General features: G+C 33.1%; 1 protein-coding gene across 6 annotated transcripts in view; it reads left to right on the top strand.

The window, feature by feature from the left end:
- Positions 1-15,464, top strand: part of MON2 (MON2 homolog, regulator of endosome-to-Golgi trafficking) — a 103,031-nt gene that overhangs the window by 69,903 nt on the left and 17,664 nt on the right. For 4 of the 6 annotated variants that reach the window (XM_063074799.1, XM_063074797.1, XM_063074803.1 and 1 more), the window contains 6 exons: positions 252-450; positions 4,267-4,895; positions 9,538-9,681; positions 10,309-10,326; positions 10,615-10,743; positions 14,590-14,780. In XM_063074799.1, the coding sequence (XP_062930869.1) occupies positions 252-450; positions 4,267-4,895; positions 9,538-9,681; positions 10,309-10,326; positions 10,615-10,743; positions 14,590-14,780 (1,310 nt within the window). The remainder of the gene's footprint in view (positions 1-251; positions 451-4,266; positions 4,896-9,537; positions 9,682-10,308; positions 10,327-10,614; positions 10,744-14,589; positions 14,781-15,464) is intronic. The other 2 variants (XM_063074798.1, XM_063074801.1) reach the window with 2 other exon arrangements.

Here is a 15,464-nt window from a genome sequence, read left to right as displayed (position 1 = left end):
CCCATAGATGCTCCATTAATAACTCAACAGTCTTGGACAATATTCTATCTAATTTACTGTAATTTTTCATATTCTGTGACCTTAATGATAACTTAAGAATGTGTGATTTACCTCTGCTGGTCAATTTCCTCTAATATATGGTGATCGAAAAGACTGTCAAGTGTATTTTTGGTAACAATTCCTAATTTCCTATGTCATTACTTAAGCTATATTATCAATACTTTTTATATGACATTTTGATAAATATTTAGGTACTCTTTCATCTACTGGACAGAGTTCGAGAGTCTTCTACCACTGCAGACAAAGAGAAGATTGAGTCTGGAGGTGGCAATATTCTCATTCATCATTCAAGGGATACAGCAGAGAAGCAATGGGCTGAGACATGGGTATTAACATTAGCTGGAGTAGCAAGAATCTTCAACACTAGAAGATATTTACTGCAGCCTTTAGGTATGTATACATTTCCCCCCCTGATTATTAAAGTAATTCATGTTAAAGGAAATTTGGAAAATGCAGAAGATTCTTTAAAAATTTATATGCAATGCTGTTCCCCAAGAACAATCAAATCGTAATTTACAGTCTTTGTGTTTATGTGTGGTATGTGCATGAGAATGTGCACTTTTATTCATTTTGCTGAGAAAATATTTAATTTCTACCTACTATGGGCTAGCCTTTAGGGGTTACAATGATGAGCAAAGTATATACCATCCTTACTGTCAGGGGCATGAAGGAGAAGCCATAATTACTTAAATAAATGCAAAATTGCCACAGTGATAAGTGTAATATAGGAATGGTGCATTATGAGCTTATATTTGTGGAACTGGAAAGAAATTGAGGCACAGCTTAAACAACAAGTAATTTATTTGAACCAAATTTGAGTAACTACGGCCTTGGACACACTCTAAGTTACCTTGGGAAGTGTTCCAGAGAAACAAAGAAGTTGGGCTTATAAAGGAAAAAGACCAGTCAGAAGAGGGGTTGGTTACAAAAGTTGTTTATCTAACATTACAATTGGTACTAGCATTTTTAAGTAGTCTTGGTAGTAAGGGACTGGCAATAACAGTTGGTGAGATGGTCCTCTACTAAAATTTTTTTTGGTTTGACAGGAGGTATGTAGAATAACAGTCAGCAGAGGGCTGGCAGATATGTTGGTTATTATTCCTCCAGGAGGATGTGATCATCGTGATTGATTGGAATGTTTAAAAGTTCAGGGTGTCTTTGGATGTGTTGATTGCAAGAGTTCAAGAGTTTAGGCTGCCTTTGGATGTGATTGTAAGAGTTGAGAAGTTCAGGGTATCTTCTGATGAGGCATGCCTGAAGCTCAAGCTGAAATGGTTTCCTGACTTCATTTTAGGTGAATTGTCCAGACTGGTGCCATTTTATTTCATCATAATAGATATTTGACTTGGAAAGTGAGGTCCAGATAGGCTTCTCTAAGATAGCAATATGTTACCTGAGATCTGAAGGGAAAGTAAGAGTTGATCAGGCAAGGGTATGATGAAGTGGGAGAGAGCCATATAGGCAAAGAGAGCACATAGGAGAGATAGGAGAAGATTGAGGAGAGAGGGATGGTGAGGATGCGCATGTTTGAAGGTCTGGAATGAAGAATAATAAGGAAAAGTGTGATTCCTGATGAGTTTGTAGGGAGACGCCAGATCATGTAGAATGTGTTCAGAAGTTAGGACTTCATCTTTAGAGCAATGAAGGGTTTTAGTCCATGATGTGATGTGATCAGATAAGCAGTTATAAAAGGTCACTGTGAATGGTGTGTGTAGAGTGGAATGTCAGCCAGGAAGAATGACAGGATACTGTAAGACTGGTTAAGAAGCTGTTGGTGGTATAAATCAGTGGTTCTTAAACAGGGCCAATTTTACGTCTCAGGACATCTGGCAATTCTGAAGACATTTTTGATTGTCACAACTGGGGAGGGATAGGCACTACTGCTATATGGGGTGAAGAGGCAAAGGGTAATGCTATAGATCTTACAATGTACAGGACAGCCCCCCACAACAAAGAATTATCCAACCAAAAATGTCAGTGTTACTGAGATTGTAAAACCTGGACACAGATTATACTACTTTGATTCTGGTGGTAGTGACGGTGATTCTGGTGGTAGTGACGGGGGTGGAAGAAAAAAGTGAACAGAGATCCTTTTATACATAGCTGTGAGCATGCTGTACATATTATTTTATTTATTTCATTCATTATTATATGTTTAGCTTTTTTAAAACCTTATGTTAATGCATAAGCATATTACTCTTTCTGCAGGCATTTTTGTATGTTTTTATTCATGTGCAGTTTTTCCTTTTTTTTTTTCTTTTTTCCAAAAACAAATGATTTATGGTGTCTGATCCGTTTTGCACTTTATGGCTTGATTTATATTTTTAAATCTTAGTTTGGTTTTTTTCCCTGTAAAATTTACATACAATGAAATGCATGAATTTTCATTGTGCACTTATTGAGTTTTGACAAAATAAGCATCATTTGAATACCTCCATGAAACTTATTTCATTTTAAAAGCTAAGAACTAGTAGATACAGATTTAGATTTTTTTAAATGAAAACATAAGGCAGTTCATGTAGCTTTGATAATATTTTTATAACTTGAAGACTAGAAAATGGAGTTATTTTAGTGTTTTTAATGTTATTAATAATGGTTTAATAATGGTGTGTTTTTAATGTTATTTTAGAATAAGGTTCATATTTTTATCATAACCATGTGTAACATATAATTCTACCTACTCATTTAGAAAGGGGACTTCTTCCTAGACATAAAATATGTTAATAGAGTAATTGAAGGGTTTTTTCCTCCCTACATGACACAGTATTCTAAGACTGAGATTAGGTCACCACTCTGGTTGGCAAATGTAACATTTCATCTGAGTTTTTAATTAGAATGGCAGCAGGCAGAAGTATTTTGTTTAACTGTTTGATAGTTTTAAAATGTAATTTGTCAAATATCTTTGGACTGTTTACTTAAGAGTCTACTTAAAAATCTGTGTTTTTATTGTATGTAAATTATACCTCAATTTTTAATAAAAAGAGTGTAGAGGGGAGGATGCATTTCACAAACCAGGTGTTACAGTTTTTCTAAAGTAGGCAGAATAGTATCTATTGTTTCCTACCAGACCCACTTCTGGCTTTCTTATTAACTGAATGCTTTCTCAGGCATTTGGATTTATCCCTTCTTTAAAATAAAAAAAAAAAAATCTAGTCATTTATAGTTTTTGTAAAGTGAAAGTTTTCAAGTCTTGATTATTTTATATATTTCTTAGCTTGCTTAGGTTAAGTATAACATTTGGAAAGTGTAATTTCTCTGATTTTTGCATTATTTTAAGGCAAGTACAAGTATGTGGATAATAATCCATGTTATTAACAAAGCCACTGGGCTTGATTGCTATAGGAAATAGATTGTTTTTTTGAGCCTCATGGAAACAAACTATTCCAGGCAGTAGAGAGCTTCATTGTAAATGTGTTCAGTTGGTCACAGGAGTAAGGCAAGAGATTGAATTGATCAATAGAAACCAGCCCTTCAGCTCATGCTCTGCTGATGGTGGATCAGTAGACTGTTTCACATGAGAGGAACAAATTCATTATAAAAGGATGGTTTATTCTTTATGGTGTATTTTTCTCCTGGTAACTCATGAATTGTTATGGAAAAAAAAAATGTTTAGGAAAATTCTGCAACTATAAAATTATTTAAATATGAAAACCAAAGTATAAAGTTACGATTTTACGGAGTGTAACATACAGTTTATTTTAAATATTTAGACCTATAAAAAACATGTGTCATATTGGTGTAACTTACAACTTTTCCAGTGATTTCCAATGATTAAGAATGAGAACATCTTACTTAATCATTCATAAAGGTAGACAGATAGACTGAAGATGTTACTGAAAAGCTTTGGTTTCACCCACACAGGTTTCTATTCTGTTTTCCTTAGGCAGAAGTACTAGGAAATAGGATAAACATGTATACAGATATCTGTAGAGTTTTGTTTTTAAAACCAAAACATTATTTAATATGCTCATCATTCTCTTCTTGGTGCCCTTTGTTCCTATATCTGAAAACGTATTTTTGCTGGATTTCTGGGTTGTGATGATTTTAATTCGCATTATTAGTACCTTAGTACTTAATCATAGTTTTTCTAGTTCTGTGGGACTTTGTGGAAAAATAAAGCAAATATGCCTTAAAGTGTCTAATATTAAGAGAACATTTGATCACTTTTATGGTAACAGATTTTTTTTTTTCCTCTTCCTAATATAGGAGATTTTTCAAGAGCTTGGGATGTTCTCCTTGACCATATACAGTCAGCAGCACTCAGCAAAAACAATGAAGTATCTCTGGCTGCTCTGAAAAGCTTCCAGGAAATTTTACAGATTGTGTCCCCTGTCAGAGACTCAGATAAGCCTGAGACACTGCCCGTAGTTAATGTACCTGTGCCTGTCCTTATAGGATCCATATCAGGTCCTGGCCTCAGCAGGCCATTTGTGAGAACAGATTCTATTGGAGAAAGACTTGGAAGATACAGCAGCTCTGAGACACCCATAGTTACTGATGAGCTTGAAGATTTGAATCTCTGGTGGGCTGCATGGAATACCTGGTATAGAATTGGATCTGAAAGCACCAAGCCTCCTATTACTTTTGACAAACTAACTTTCATTCCCAGCCAGCCTTTTCTTACAGCTTTAATTCAGATATTTCCAGCTCTCTACCAACACATAAAAACTGGTTTCAACATGGATGACTTGCAAAAGTTGGGAGTCATATTGCACAGTGCTGTTTCAGTCCCAATAAGCTCAGATGCTTCCCCTTTTATTCTTCCATCTTATACTGAAGCAGTTTTGACCAGTTTACAGGAAGCTGTACTTACAGCTTTAGATGTTCTCCAAAAGGTAATATAAGTTTAGTGGCTGTCTAAGCAATAGTAATGCATATGGTTCTGTGATATTTTTTACTTTGCTATATATCTTGGGGGATAAATTCTGGATCAAGATTGTTCTCTATGTATACTTTGGGATAAACCCAGGATTGTCAGGATCTAGTTTTTTAAAAAAACTTGTGGTTTTCTGATATTTTCTAAAATGCCAGAAATCAATATATCAAATATCAATAATCCTGGTCTGTTTTGAGTCTTTAAGATGCTGCCTACATCTTTTGTTTCAATTCACCAGCATTGTTAGTTTGTACATGCAGCTCTTCACAAGAGGATATGATATTTAGAATAGTTTTATTAAGGTACTTTCATTATTAGAAAATTAATAAACAATGGGATTATACTTTAATATTTTTCATCTATACTTAAGTTTTGCTCTGAAATTGTTGGAAGCCACTATTAAAAAGGAAGAAATGTATAAAAGTATTTTGCTCACAGAAATTTTTAAAATATGTATTTTTAGCTATGTATTTTGTTACAGCAGAAAAATTATTAAACAGACCTAAAAATCATTGAGCAAATCCGGATTAGCAAGCAAGACCAGATCAAAATTAAAGTGTTTTTTAGACTATCAAGGAAATTGATAGCACAATTCGCAACCATCAAAATGCTAAACAAAAAAATGCCAATGGAATCATAGACAGCGATTCCAACAAAGTAGCTAAGACATTCTAACAAAATTAGAGTGAAACTAGATTCTGATCACATGTGTTATGAGTAGCCATTTGTGTGATACAAATCATGTTTTTAAATTAACTGATAGTATCATATCCAACTGGAATGATAAACACTTTCATAGTAAGAATGTTGATATTTCTGCTGTACTGTGATACCTCTTAATTGCCTCTGGAGGAAGTCTAGCTGAGCAGTAATTCTTGATCTGTTTAAACCTGGTTTCATTGTGCAGGAAAAAAATTGCGGTGAAACTAAAAATTTAAGAGAATCTGTAACTTAAAAAAATTATGGTAGGAATATCAGTTTTCCACAATTGAAATTCAAATAGCTGTTTTTATTTTCAGTTGGGAAAAAAGTAATCTATCAATAATAGATTACCTCCCTGGATTGGGCATGCAAGAAAGTTGCTTATGTACTGCCCTAGAGGGAATAGAGAAGTTATTCTGTCAGAAAAGAAAAGAAAATCATAGGCCTTTTGGGATACCCATAATCTAGAACTCTCATTCACATGCTTGATTCAGGTTTTTATATACATAGGTGTAGAGGACAATAAACAAAGAAGAAACAACAGACCCCACTAAGATTTTTTCAAGGAAAAAGCGTATGTAATTTTATTCTTACAAAACTGCTTTAGCAATAAGAGAACAAGTAGAATCATTTATCCCAACTACTTAGAATTTGTTCTGAGCTTTTAATAGCTTTGAAAACAAAAAATACCTTCAGTCTGAAACTTAGGAAGCTTTATTGTTTTTCATTTATATCAGTTGATATCATTTTTGCATTATTATTAATTTTCACTGTAGCCATTGTTTTATTACTTGTGTGATTATCTAAATGATGTTTCATAAACATTTAGTGTGAGGTCTTTGATGAGTCTTTATTATCTCGTAAGAGAAAAATTAATATATTTTAGTATAAGTAGGAGGGTTTTTATATTTTCCTTCATGGGTGTTGGAAAATTTTTGCATAAGCAAAATTTACTTGCTTTGGGACTTATCCTTAAACTAATAGCTATTCAGCAAAACATGTTATTGATTAAAAGCTATATTTGTTCCAAAGGAAAAACTCATTTCTAATTTCATGTTTTCTTTCTAAAAAGGAGCTTCTGTCTTGTTCTTCCTCAGTACCCTTGTATTGTTTAGGGTTTCAGGGTCATAGTCTTTTCTTGGCTTTCAAATTACTAGTTCCCAACCAAGTTGACTTAGTTATGTGTACTAATCGACTTTTTTTTTTTTAATTGCCATGTTATTTTCCCATACATGGAGAAACTGGGAATTTAATAATCTGTTCTCTGTAAGTGCTATACTAATAAGTTCTGAGGTCAGGAGACTGCATCTGACTTATTTATTGCTAACCTTCCTAAAGTCAGATGGCTAGATACCCTATCTGCCTCCATAATCAAGGATGCTGGAGTTGAACTCCATGAGACACCATCACATTGTGTGTGAATGATGCCTTTGGAGTTGCGTGATGAAGCCTGTCTTTTACATAATATGGGCAAGTCTCATAATCTCTCTGTACTTTAGTTTCCTCATCTATAAAGTAAAAATAATAAATCAATAACTTTCTTCCATTAAATGGGATATTTGTAAAGCATTTAGTGCCTGGCACGAGTTAACATTCAGTAAATGTTTAGCTGTTGTTATTTTTATCATCAAGTTCTCTAGCAGCAGTCTTAGTACGTGATAGGCACTGAATGAATTATTATTAACCGAGTTAATAAGCAAAACCTTGAACCATGTCAGAAGCTAGATGTCCAATTGCTTTTCTTGTTTTCACATATACAGTTTTGAAGAACTAATAGAAATAGAACTAATATTGTCTGTATTACTTATTGATTCTCGGCTCTTGGACTAAAATTTGTATCATACTCGTCCTATAAATTTTTCTGATACACAGACTTCAGAATACTGAACAAAAGCCAATAAAAACTTTTTCTTAAATGTTTGTTGTAAAAAAAAAAAAAAAAAGTGGGCTTTATATTATACATTTTAAGATCCCAGAATTGCTTTATAAATCAATTATAATACTATTAGTATGTTTTCTTTTTATAAAGGATGATTGAAAATCAGAATGAGTATACTTGAAGTCATTACTCTGCTAAGATACTTTCAAAGAAATTATGGTACTTAATTTTCTCAGATATCCAGGCAGGCCTTTTCTTTTTTTAGTCATTGAAAATAAAAGAATCTTACTTAGGGTAATTCAGTCTCTTTTCCACAGTAATTACTACTTGTCTGTTTTGAAGAGTTAAGACCCAGCAAAAGGTTAATAAAGAAGAAAGTGGAACAATTGGAAGGAGTCAGTAAAAAGAATTTTTTTTAGGCTGTATAAACTTTACTATTCAAGTTCGTCATTAACTGTTTCTGAGAAAAGTAACCAAATATTGAGACATGGCATTAGAAGTCTTTATTCTACTTTTTCACATTGTAATTATAGGATGATCTAACTTAGGTATGGGTGGCACTTACTTACCTACTTCATATCTCAATGAAGTTTTATCTAAAACTTTGGTTATAGCAAAATGGCTATATCTCTGAGGGAAAATAAAATTAATCTATTATCTGATAAGTTAAAAAAGCCATGGATTACATAAAAATATAAGTTTTACACATATCTTCTTAAAGAAATTCCTTAAAAATTTTCAGTGCTTTGAATTTGGCTTAGTATTTTGAAGGCATCTACACTCTCAAACATAGAGTGTTCCTGCTGGTTGTTTTGTAAGCACAATGATGTTTTAGATACTCTATAATAATATCAGGAAATATTTTTACCATAGAGAAAAATAAACACTAAAACAAGAAGATATGAAAGGATGAGAGGAGAAAAACACACTTATGGCTAGAAAAAAATAAAAATAAAATTTAAGTATTTTAACACATTTGAAATAAATAAAACCTGAAGTATCTGAATCTGCACTTTATTCTTTCTATCAAACTATATGAAGTAATAAATATAGAGAAACTAGCTATTCATTAAGATGTTATTTTGTTAATTTATATAAAATTATTTTAATTTTCTTATTTTAAATCAAATCTGTATATTCAGATACCTTTTTTAATAGTCTTTTAAAAAATGTTTTAACATTGTACGTTTTTTTGTGAGGTACAGTGTGTTATTTCAATGTATGTATATCCTGTGCAATATTTCACTTAGGGTAGATAGCATAGTCTTGTACACATTAGTCCCCCACTTCTCAGACATAAAATATACATGGCCCTTTAAAAAAATTAATATATACGTTTCTTTTAGAAACAAATTTTCATAAGTAACTTATTTTTTCAACTGCAGTGCACTTGATTATTTGTTAAAGTCAGTGGACCAGACATGGTGCAGAAATCAGCTGTTATTTCAATGAATTGATATTGTTTAAATAGAAGCCAATGTCATCTTGATTACTGAAGCATTCTTAATGGTCTGATGGCTGTATTACTGAACAAATGATCAGATTGTAGAACCACAGGACTGCTTGGGAGTTTTCTTGAAATGCTTACCCCTTTTCCACTCTCTTAAGGAATAAATCACACTTTTTATTTAAAAACACTTTATAGCTGATTAACACTTTTTGACTATACCATATTCAATAGTACTTTAAAATTGTTTAATGTCCTTCAGGGTTTCTAAAAGATGCTATAATACATAAAATAGGATAGTCTTTAAAATTCTTTGGGGCCGACCCCGTGGCTCACTTGGGAGAGTGTGGCGCTGAAAGCGCCGAGGCCGCGGGTTCGGATCCTATATAGGGATGGCTCGTGCGCTCACTGGCTGAGCGCAGTGTGGGAGACACCACGCCAAGGGTTGCAATCTCCTTACCGGTCACAAAAAAAAAAAAAAAAAAAATTCTTTGGCTAAACAAATGCATACATAGTGAAGAATATAATGGAGTTCAGATTACACATTCTAATGTTCATATTTTGCTTTAATAGGCCATTTGTGTAGGACCAGAAAACATGCAGATAATGTATCCAGCTATATTTGACCAGTTGCTGGCATTTGTAGAATTTTCCTGTAAACCTCCACAGTATGGGCAGCTGGAAACAAAGCACATTGCAAATGCAAAATATAATCAGGTAATTTAGTATAAATTATATTTACTCTGTAAGATTACATGACTTATAAATAATAGTTCTGCTTAAGACGGACTTTATTATCTCAGAAAAATAATTTTTTCATTCACAAATAAACAGTTAACTTCTGTTAACAGTTTAAGCTAAACATTATTTGGGAAACCATTTCTGTGTTCCTTTTCTCCTTATTTATAACTTTTCTTTCCCAGGTGGTTCTTCAAAAAGTTTGGCCTTTCATGTTACTCCACAGTACATCTTTCTTGAAAAATGCTTCTTTGTACCTCTTTCTTAGCTGTGCCATCCCACTACAAAATGGCTTCTAAATCCCTAAGCTTACTCTTATCTAAAATAGATATGTCCATTGCAAGATGAAGAAGTCTATGTGTGTTACATAAGAAGTTGTCTGCTACTGGTGTGAAATTTAGTTGGATTTTACACAGATTTCTATAGCCATAGTTGGCAAATTTTAACTTCCTTTTGGCTTAGGGGAAAAGCAAATTTCTGAATGCATGCACATGCCGATTTTGTTCACTCAACATAAAAATTATTTTATATTGTCCGAAAAGTAGTTTTAATATGTATTAACTTTTCTCATTCTATTTGTCTTGCAACACAATGGAATCACAATAGATCCAACTATTTGCACCGGTGAGTTAAATTTCCATAAATTGTCCTAACCTATTGGCAACAAATAAAGTACATCTTTCCCAGTTCTTAATAGAATGCTCTATGTGCTTTTTCCAATAGTTTTAATTTTTGCCTGGCTGAAATGATTTTTTCATGAAGTACATCTCTCTTTGAAAACTTTGCATGTAATATAATCTGACCTAAAACCAAGGCCTGAACTTTAAGACAAAGAAGCTTTCTCTTTGCAAATAATGTGATTTCATTTAATCCCATTTATTTTTAACTCCATGTGAAAATATTACTTTCTAGGCGGAATGGGTAGCCTTGAATTATGTACCATTTGCTGAAAGGTCTTTAGAAGTAGTTGTGGATTTATACCAAAAAACAGCCTGTCACAAAGCAGTGGTGAATGAGAAAGTACTCCAGAATATTATTAAGGTATCTTTTTTTTTCATTTCTACATTTTCATTTGATGATGATAGTACTATTGAAATTACTATTTAGGTAATATGTTATCATTATATTGTGATAAATGAAAAATATAATTTTTATTATTATTTATGTGACTTTTCTCCAACATCCATGAATCATATTTAGCAAGTCATTTTTCTAAAGTATGAAAAGCTCTTTTTAATAAAAAATACTTTTAAATAAGTATACATTAGATTTGTTATAGTTCTTAAATTTTGCCACATAGACAGTGAGGGTTCTCCGTTTCTTAGGACAGTATTTCTCAAACTTCAAGGTTGATGAGCATTGAAGGAGAAATTCACAATGCAGCCCATCAACTTTACTGATCATGCTTACTGTCTTTTTTTAAGCCAGTTCCTAAGTGTGTGGATACATTTTTTATAGTTATCTGTTGTTGACTGTGTTTCATTCCTCTAAGGCTTATTTCTTGGTTTTCGCTCTGTTTTGAAGGACATACGTAAACCTTGCTCTTCCCCTAGCATGTGGATGTACCTTCTATTTACTGAATAATTACAGGTTAATATGAACTATCTTCCCACAAGGAAGAAGGTCTTGCTCGGTTCCAAGACTCATCCCTCTCTTTGTGTCCATCCTTTCCGGTTCCTACTTTTCTTTATTGTTGATTCTTTCTTTTCTGTTCCTTTCAGCATCTTATACTTTAACCTACAAAGATGACTGAGCCTTTTATATGACAAGAACTTTATTACAACTCTACTTCCTACTCAAATTGCTGTTCTCTTACAGCTTTCCTTTACTTTGAAATTCCTTTAAACAGTTGTGGCCTTCGCTTGGCCACCACTCACTGTTAACCTGTATCATGTTGGTTTATATCCATATTGCTTTACAGAAACTGCTTTCTCAAAGTTACAGAGGAGCAAATCTTCAAGTCTTAAGTCCTTTTCTAATTCTTTATCTTCCCTATAGCATGTCACTACCCTAGCCTTTTTAAAACTCTTTTTTCCCCTTGACTTCTGTGATACCTCTTTCTACCCCTCACCACTTACCTCATGAAAACTATTCCCTCCCTCCTCATTTTTGAGTATATTTTTTAAGCATCTGTATTATCAGGTACTAACTAAATACTAGAGCTTAGAAAATGAATAGGATATTCTTAAATTTAATAGTTCAATATGGGAAATAGAAAAAGGCAAACAAGTGACAGATATAATGAAGTGGGGGGAAGGGGAGTGAGAGAGGGGGTAAGAGGAGTGGGTAAAGGGACACGAAAGTCAACTGCAATGTGTATTGAGAAGTTAAAATTTAAAAAAAGGAAAAGGAAAAAGGCAAACAAATAAAGATACAGTATGTTAAGTGCTAGGTGAAGACTACAGAATGGAGGCAGCTTTGCATTTAGATAGACCTGACTTAGAATAGTGTACTGCTATGTACTTGCTGCTTTATGATGTGGGGCAAATGATGCTGTCTGAGAGTGTTTCTCATCTGTAAAAGTAGGATAATACCAGTAATACTCACATGTCATAACTACAATAAAGAGAATCCATTGAGATACAGCATTTACTGATGCTTGCCAACTAATCAGTGCTAAATAAAAAGTTAGTTCTCTCCACAGACAAAAATGTAACTAAACTGCTGAGGGGATTTTGACAAGAATTAATAGAAGTGACCCTTGAAGGAGAGTTTGCTAGGTAAAAAGGGAGAGGGAGGCATTATAGGTAAATTAAGCAGTATAAAAGATCATGATATATTTTCAAGAAATGTCAAGAAATTCAATTTAGGGAGGTCACAGGGCCTGAAATAAGTCTGAAAAAGGCAGCTGTGGGTCTTATAAACCATCATGCAATCAAACTTTATTCTTTAACCATTGAAAGGTTGAACACTGAGGAGTGACATGAACCAGTTTGTATTTTTAAAGGAATTAAATAACATGAATATTCATAACGAATAAAAAAAATTTTTTAAAAAAAAGAATTAAATGAGTCCTTTTCTGTACTCCCGAACATTTTGTTGATGCCACTTAATGCATTGTATTGTGATTACCTGGATAGGGCTCTTCATTTCTCAAAAATTGTGAGCCTTATGACAGCATGAACTGAATTGCCCAGTTCAGCATGCATTTACTAAGAATGTACTGTATGCCAATCTCTGTATTAGTTGCTTAAACATTTAAAAAAATAAAATGTATAAATTGAATAGATTGGCTTAGCTTAATGTTCCCTTGATTTTGTAAAATATTAATTGCAGTAGTAAACCATACTTTTATCTAAACTTGAGTTGCAAAATGTTAACTCAAAACAGCCCATATATCATTTAGTGTTCTTTGGTTGCAAATGACATACATTCAGGCTCTGACAAACTTTAACAATAAAGGGAACATTTTGGCATGCTTAATTGGAAAATTCAAAGAGGGAGGTCTTTAAGATTGGTTGACGTAGTGGTCTAGCAGTATCATCAAAAATCACATTTCTTTCTCTCTGTTCTGCTTTCTAAGGGTTGACTGTATCCTATGTTTCTCTTCATAGTTGTGGCCAGTAACAGAATTATGTATCCAGTAGGAAGAGAGGGTATCTATCATATTATTCTTCTTAAGTTCCTAAAATTAACTTTCAGTGGACTGGCTTTAGTCCCATAACCATTCTTGAACCAGTGATAATGGCCAGGGAAATGGAGTGGACTGATTAGCTTAATAAACTAATTACCCAAATTGCCAAATTGGAAATGGGGACTGGTCCCCCAAAGCAAATGGGTTGGGTTATGTGGAGGTGGAGGGAAGGGAAAAGGATAGATTGTGGGTAAGCTAATTATCTATTAGTGGAGGCCCATTTTATGCTAATGCATAATGGTCCATATGTTTACTATGTGAGTATTCAGTAACACATCTTGTGTAGAAGAAGATGATGCTAGGTTTTATATCTTTGGAATATGAAAATTTATCTCTTCTACTCTTTCTTTTTCTCAGACTGGAATTTTTATATAAAAGCAAAATTTTTACTCCAATGCAAATTGTCTGGTATGCCAAAACTATTTATTCATGGGACTCTGAGATAGTTCACTATGATAGTTTGATCAGTCTAGTCGTCCATTTGCTGGATAATACTATAATCAAATCCACCAAATTAGTTTTGTTAATGAATAAAAGCCACCTGTCTCAAATGCTGATCAGTTAAAAAGATAAGTCTCAACATCTTACTGACTAAACATAGCTCAGGTGCTCTGCTCCTATACCATCAATAATCAAAGATGAAATAAATCATTTTGAATTATCAAGGTTACTGAGTTCTTTGGAAAAGGAAAAAAATATATTAGATATTAGAGTAGAGTATAAAATCCAAAGAACTTTAGAGATGATACTTAAGACCTCAAAGTAATAATATTTTAGGTTGTGTTTACTCTCCCCTAACCATTAGTGGAAAAATACAAGCAGTATTGACCTCTTTGGGATGGGAGATTTACATCAGCCAAATTACTTTCTGCTGGGAGAACAATGGCAGAATTTCCTAATTTCATAATATCAAGTTGTGAAAAGCTGCAAAATTGTAAGTTGCCTACTTTTAATTTTTCAGATAATATCTCTGTTTTTTATGATGAAAAACAAAAGTTCAAAAAAGTTGTTACTTATTCAGGGTCATTGTTTATAACATGGAATCAGGATTTAAAAGTGTATTTTTCTAGGTAGTAGGATTTGAAGACCATGTCTAAGAATTGGTCTTACTAGAAAATAACATCCTTTTTTAAATGAAAATACCTATGCTATTATTTTTTTCTCTCTGCTATAGTTGTTTGTTTTTTTTTTTAAGTAAAGTTGTGTGTGTATGCTTTAATTAATACTCATCTAAAACTATTTTTATTTTCCAGACTCTTAGGGTTCCTCTCAGTTTGAAGTATTCCTGCCCTTCTGAAAGCACATGGAAACTAGCAGTATCTTCTCTCCTCAAAGTTCTTTCTATTGGGCTACCTGTTGCCCGGCAGCATGCTTCTTCTGGAAAATTTGACAGTATGTGGCCAGAACTTGCCAACACTTTTGAAGACTTTCTCTTTACTAAAAGGTCAGCTCATTCATTTTTAAAATTAAGACAATCTTTCTGTAATTGCCATGTTATGTCTGCAGTTGTTCTAAAAAGTTTTTATCTTTATCCATTAACAAAGTAATTGATTATTAAGATTGTTAGATTGCATATAAAACACAACTGGATTAGCCATTTATACACTGGGTGCATTGTCTATGATTAATGGAGATATTTTTGCTTTTTGCGGTGTTTTTGGTTGTTAAATAGGAATTTTATATATAAGACCATATGAATGCATCATAATTAGAGAACCATAATTTTAATTTAATGAAACTAAGAAGATCCATTTTTTAATCTGTTACCCATTTGGCATTATAAGAGGAAAACAATTTTAGAAAATCAGTGTATTACCAGAACAAATAGGGGTAGTGGCAATGATGATTGGCCCTTTAAGATGTTTAGATTTGTAGGAGAAGAATGGAATTTTCATTGTATGATATCCAATTGGAGGCTTGTGTTAAGGATGTTGTTTTGACCTCTTACTAAACTAGAGTAGGAAGACTGAAACACAGATTAAATTTTCTGAATGAGGAATTTTTTGAGGTCCGTCCAGAACTTGGCTGTCCCATATAGTAGCAGTCACTAGCTACAAATTAAAGTTTAAATTAAACTTTAAATTGATTCAACAAAATCAAAAATTCAGTTCTTCAGTCTCACTAGGCA

Source organism: Cynocephalus volans, chromosome 12 (assembly GCF_027409185.1).
Source record: "Cynocephalus volans isolate mCynVol1 chromosome 12, mCynVol1.pri, whole genome shotgun sequence".
NCBI classification, from domain to species: domain Eukaryota; kingdom Metazoa; phylum Chordata; class Mammalia; order Dermoptera; family Cynocephalidae; genus Cynocephalus; species Cynocephalus volans.
Note: the sequence above shows the minus strand (reverse complement) of the source record. Positions and strands in the feature narration are given on the sequence as shown.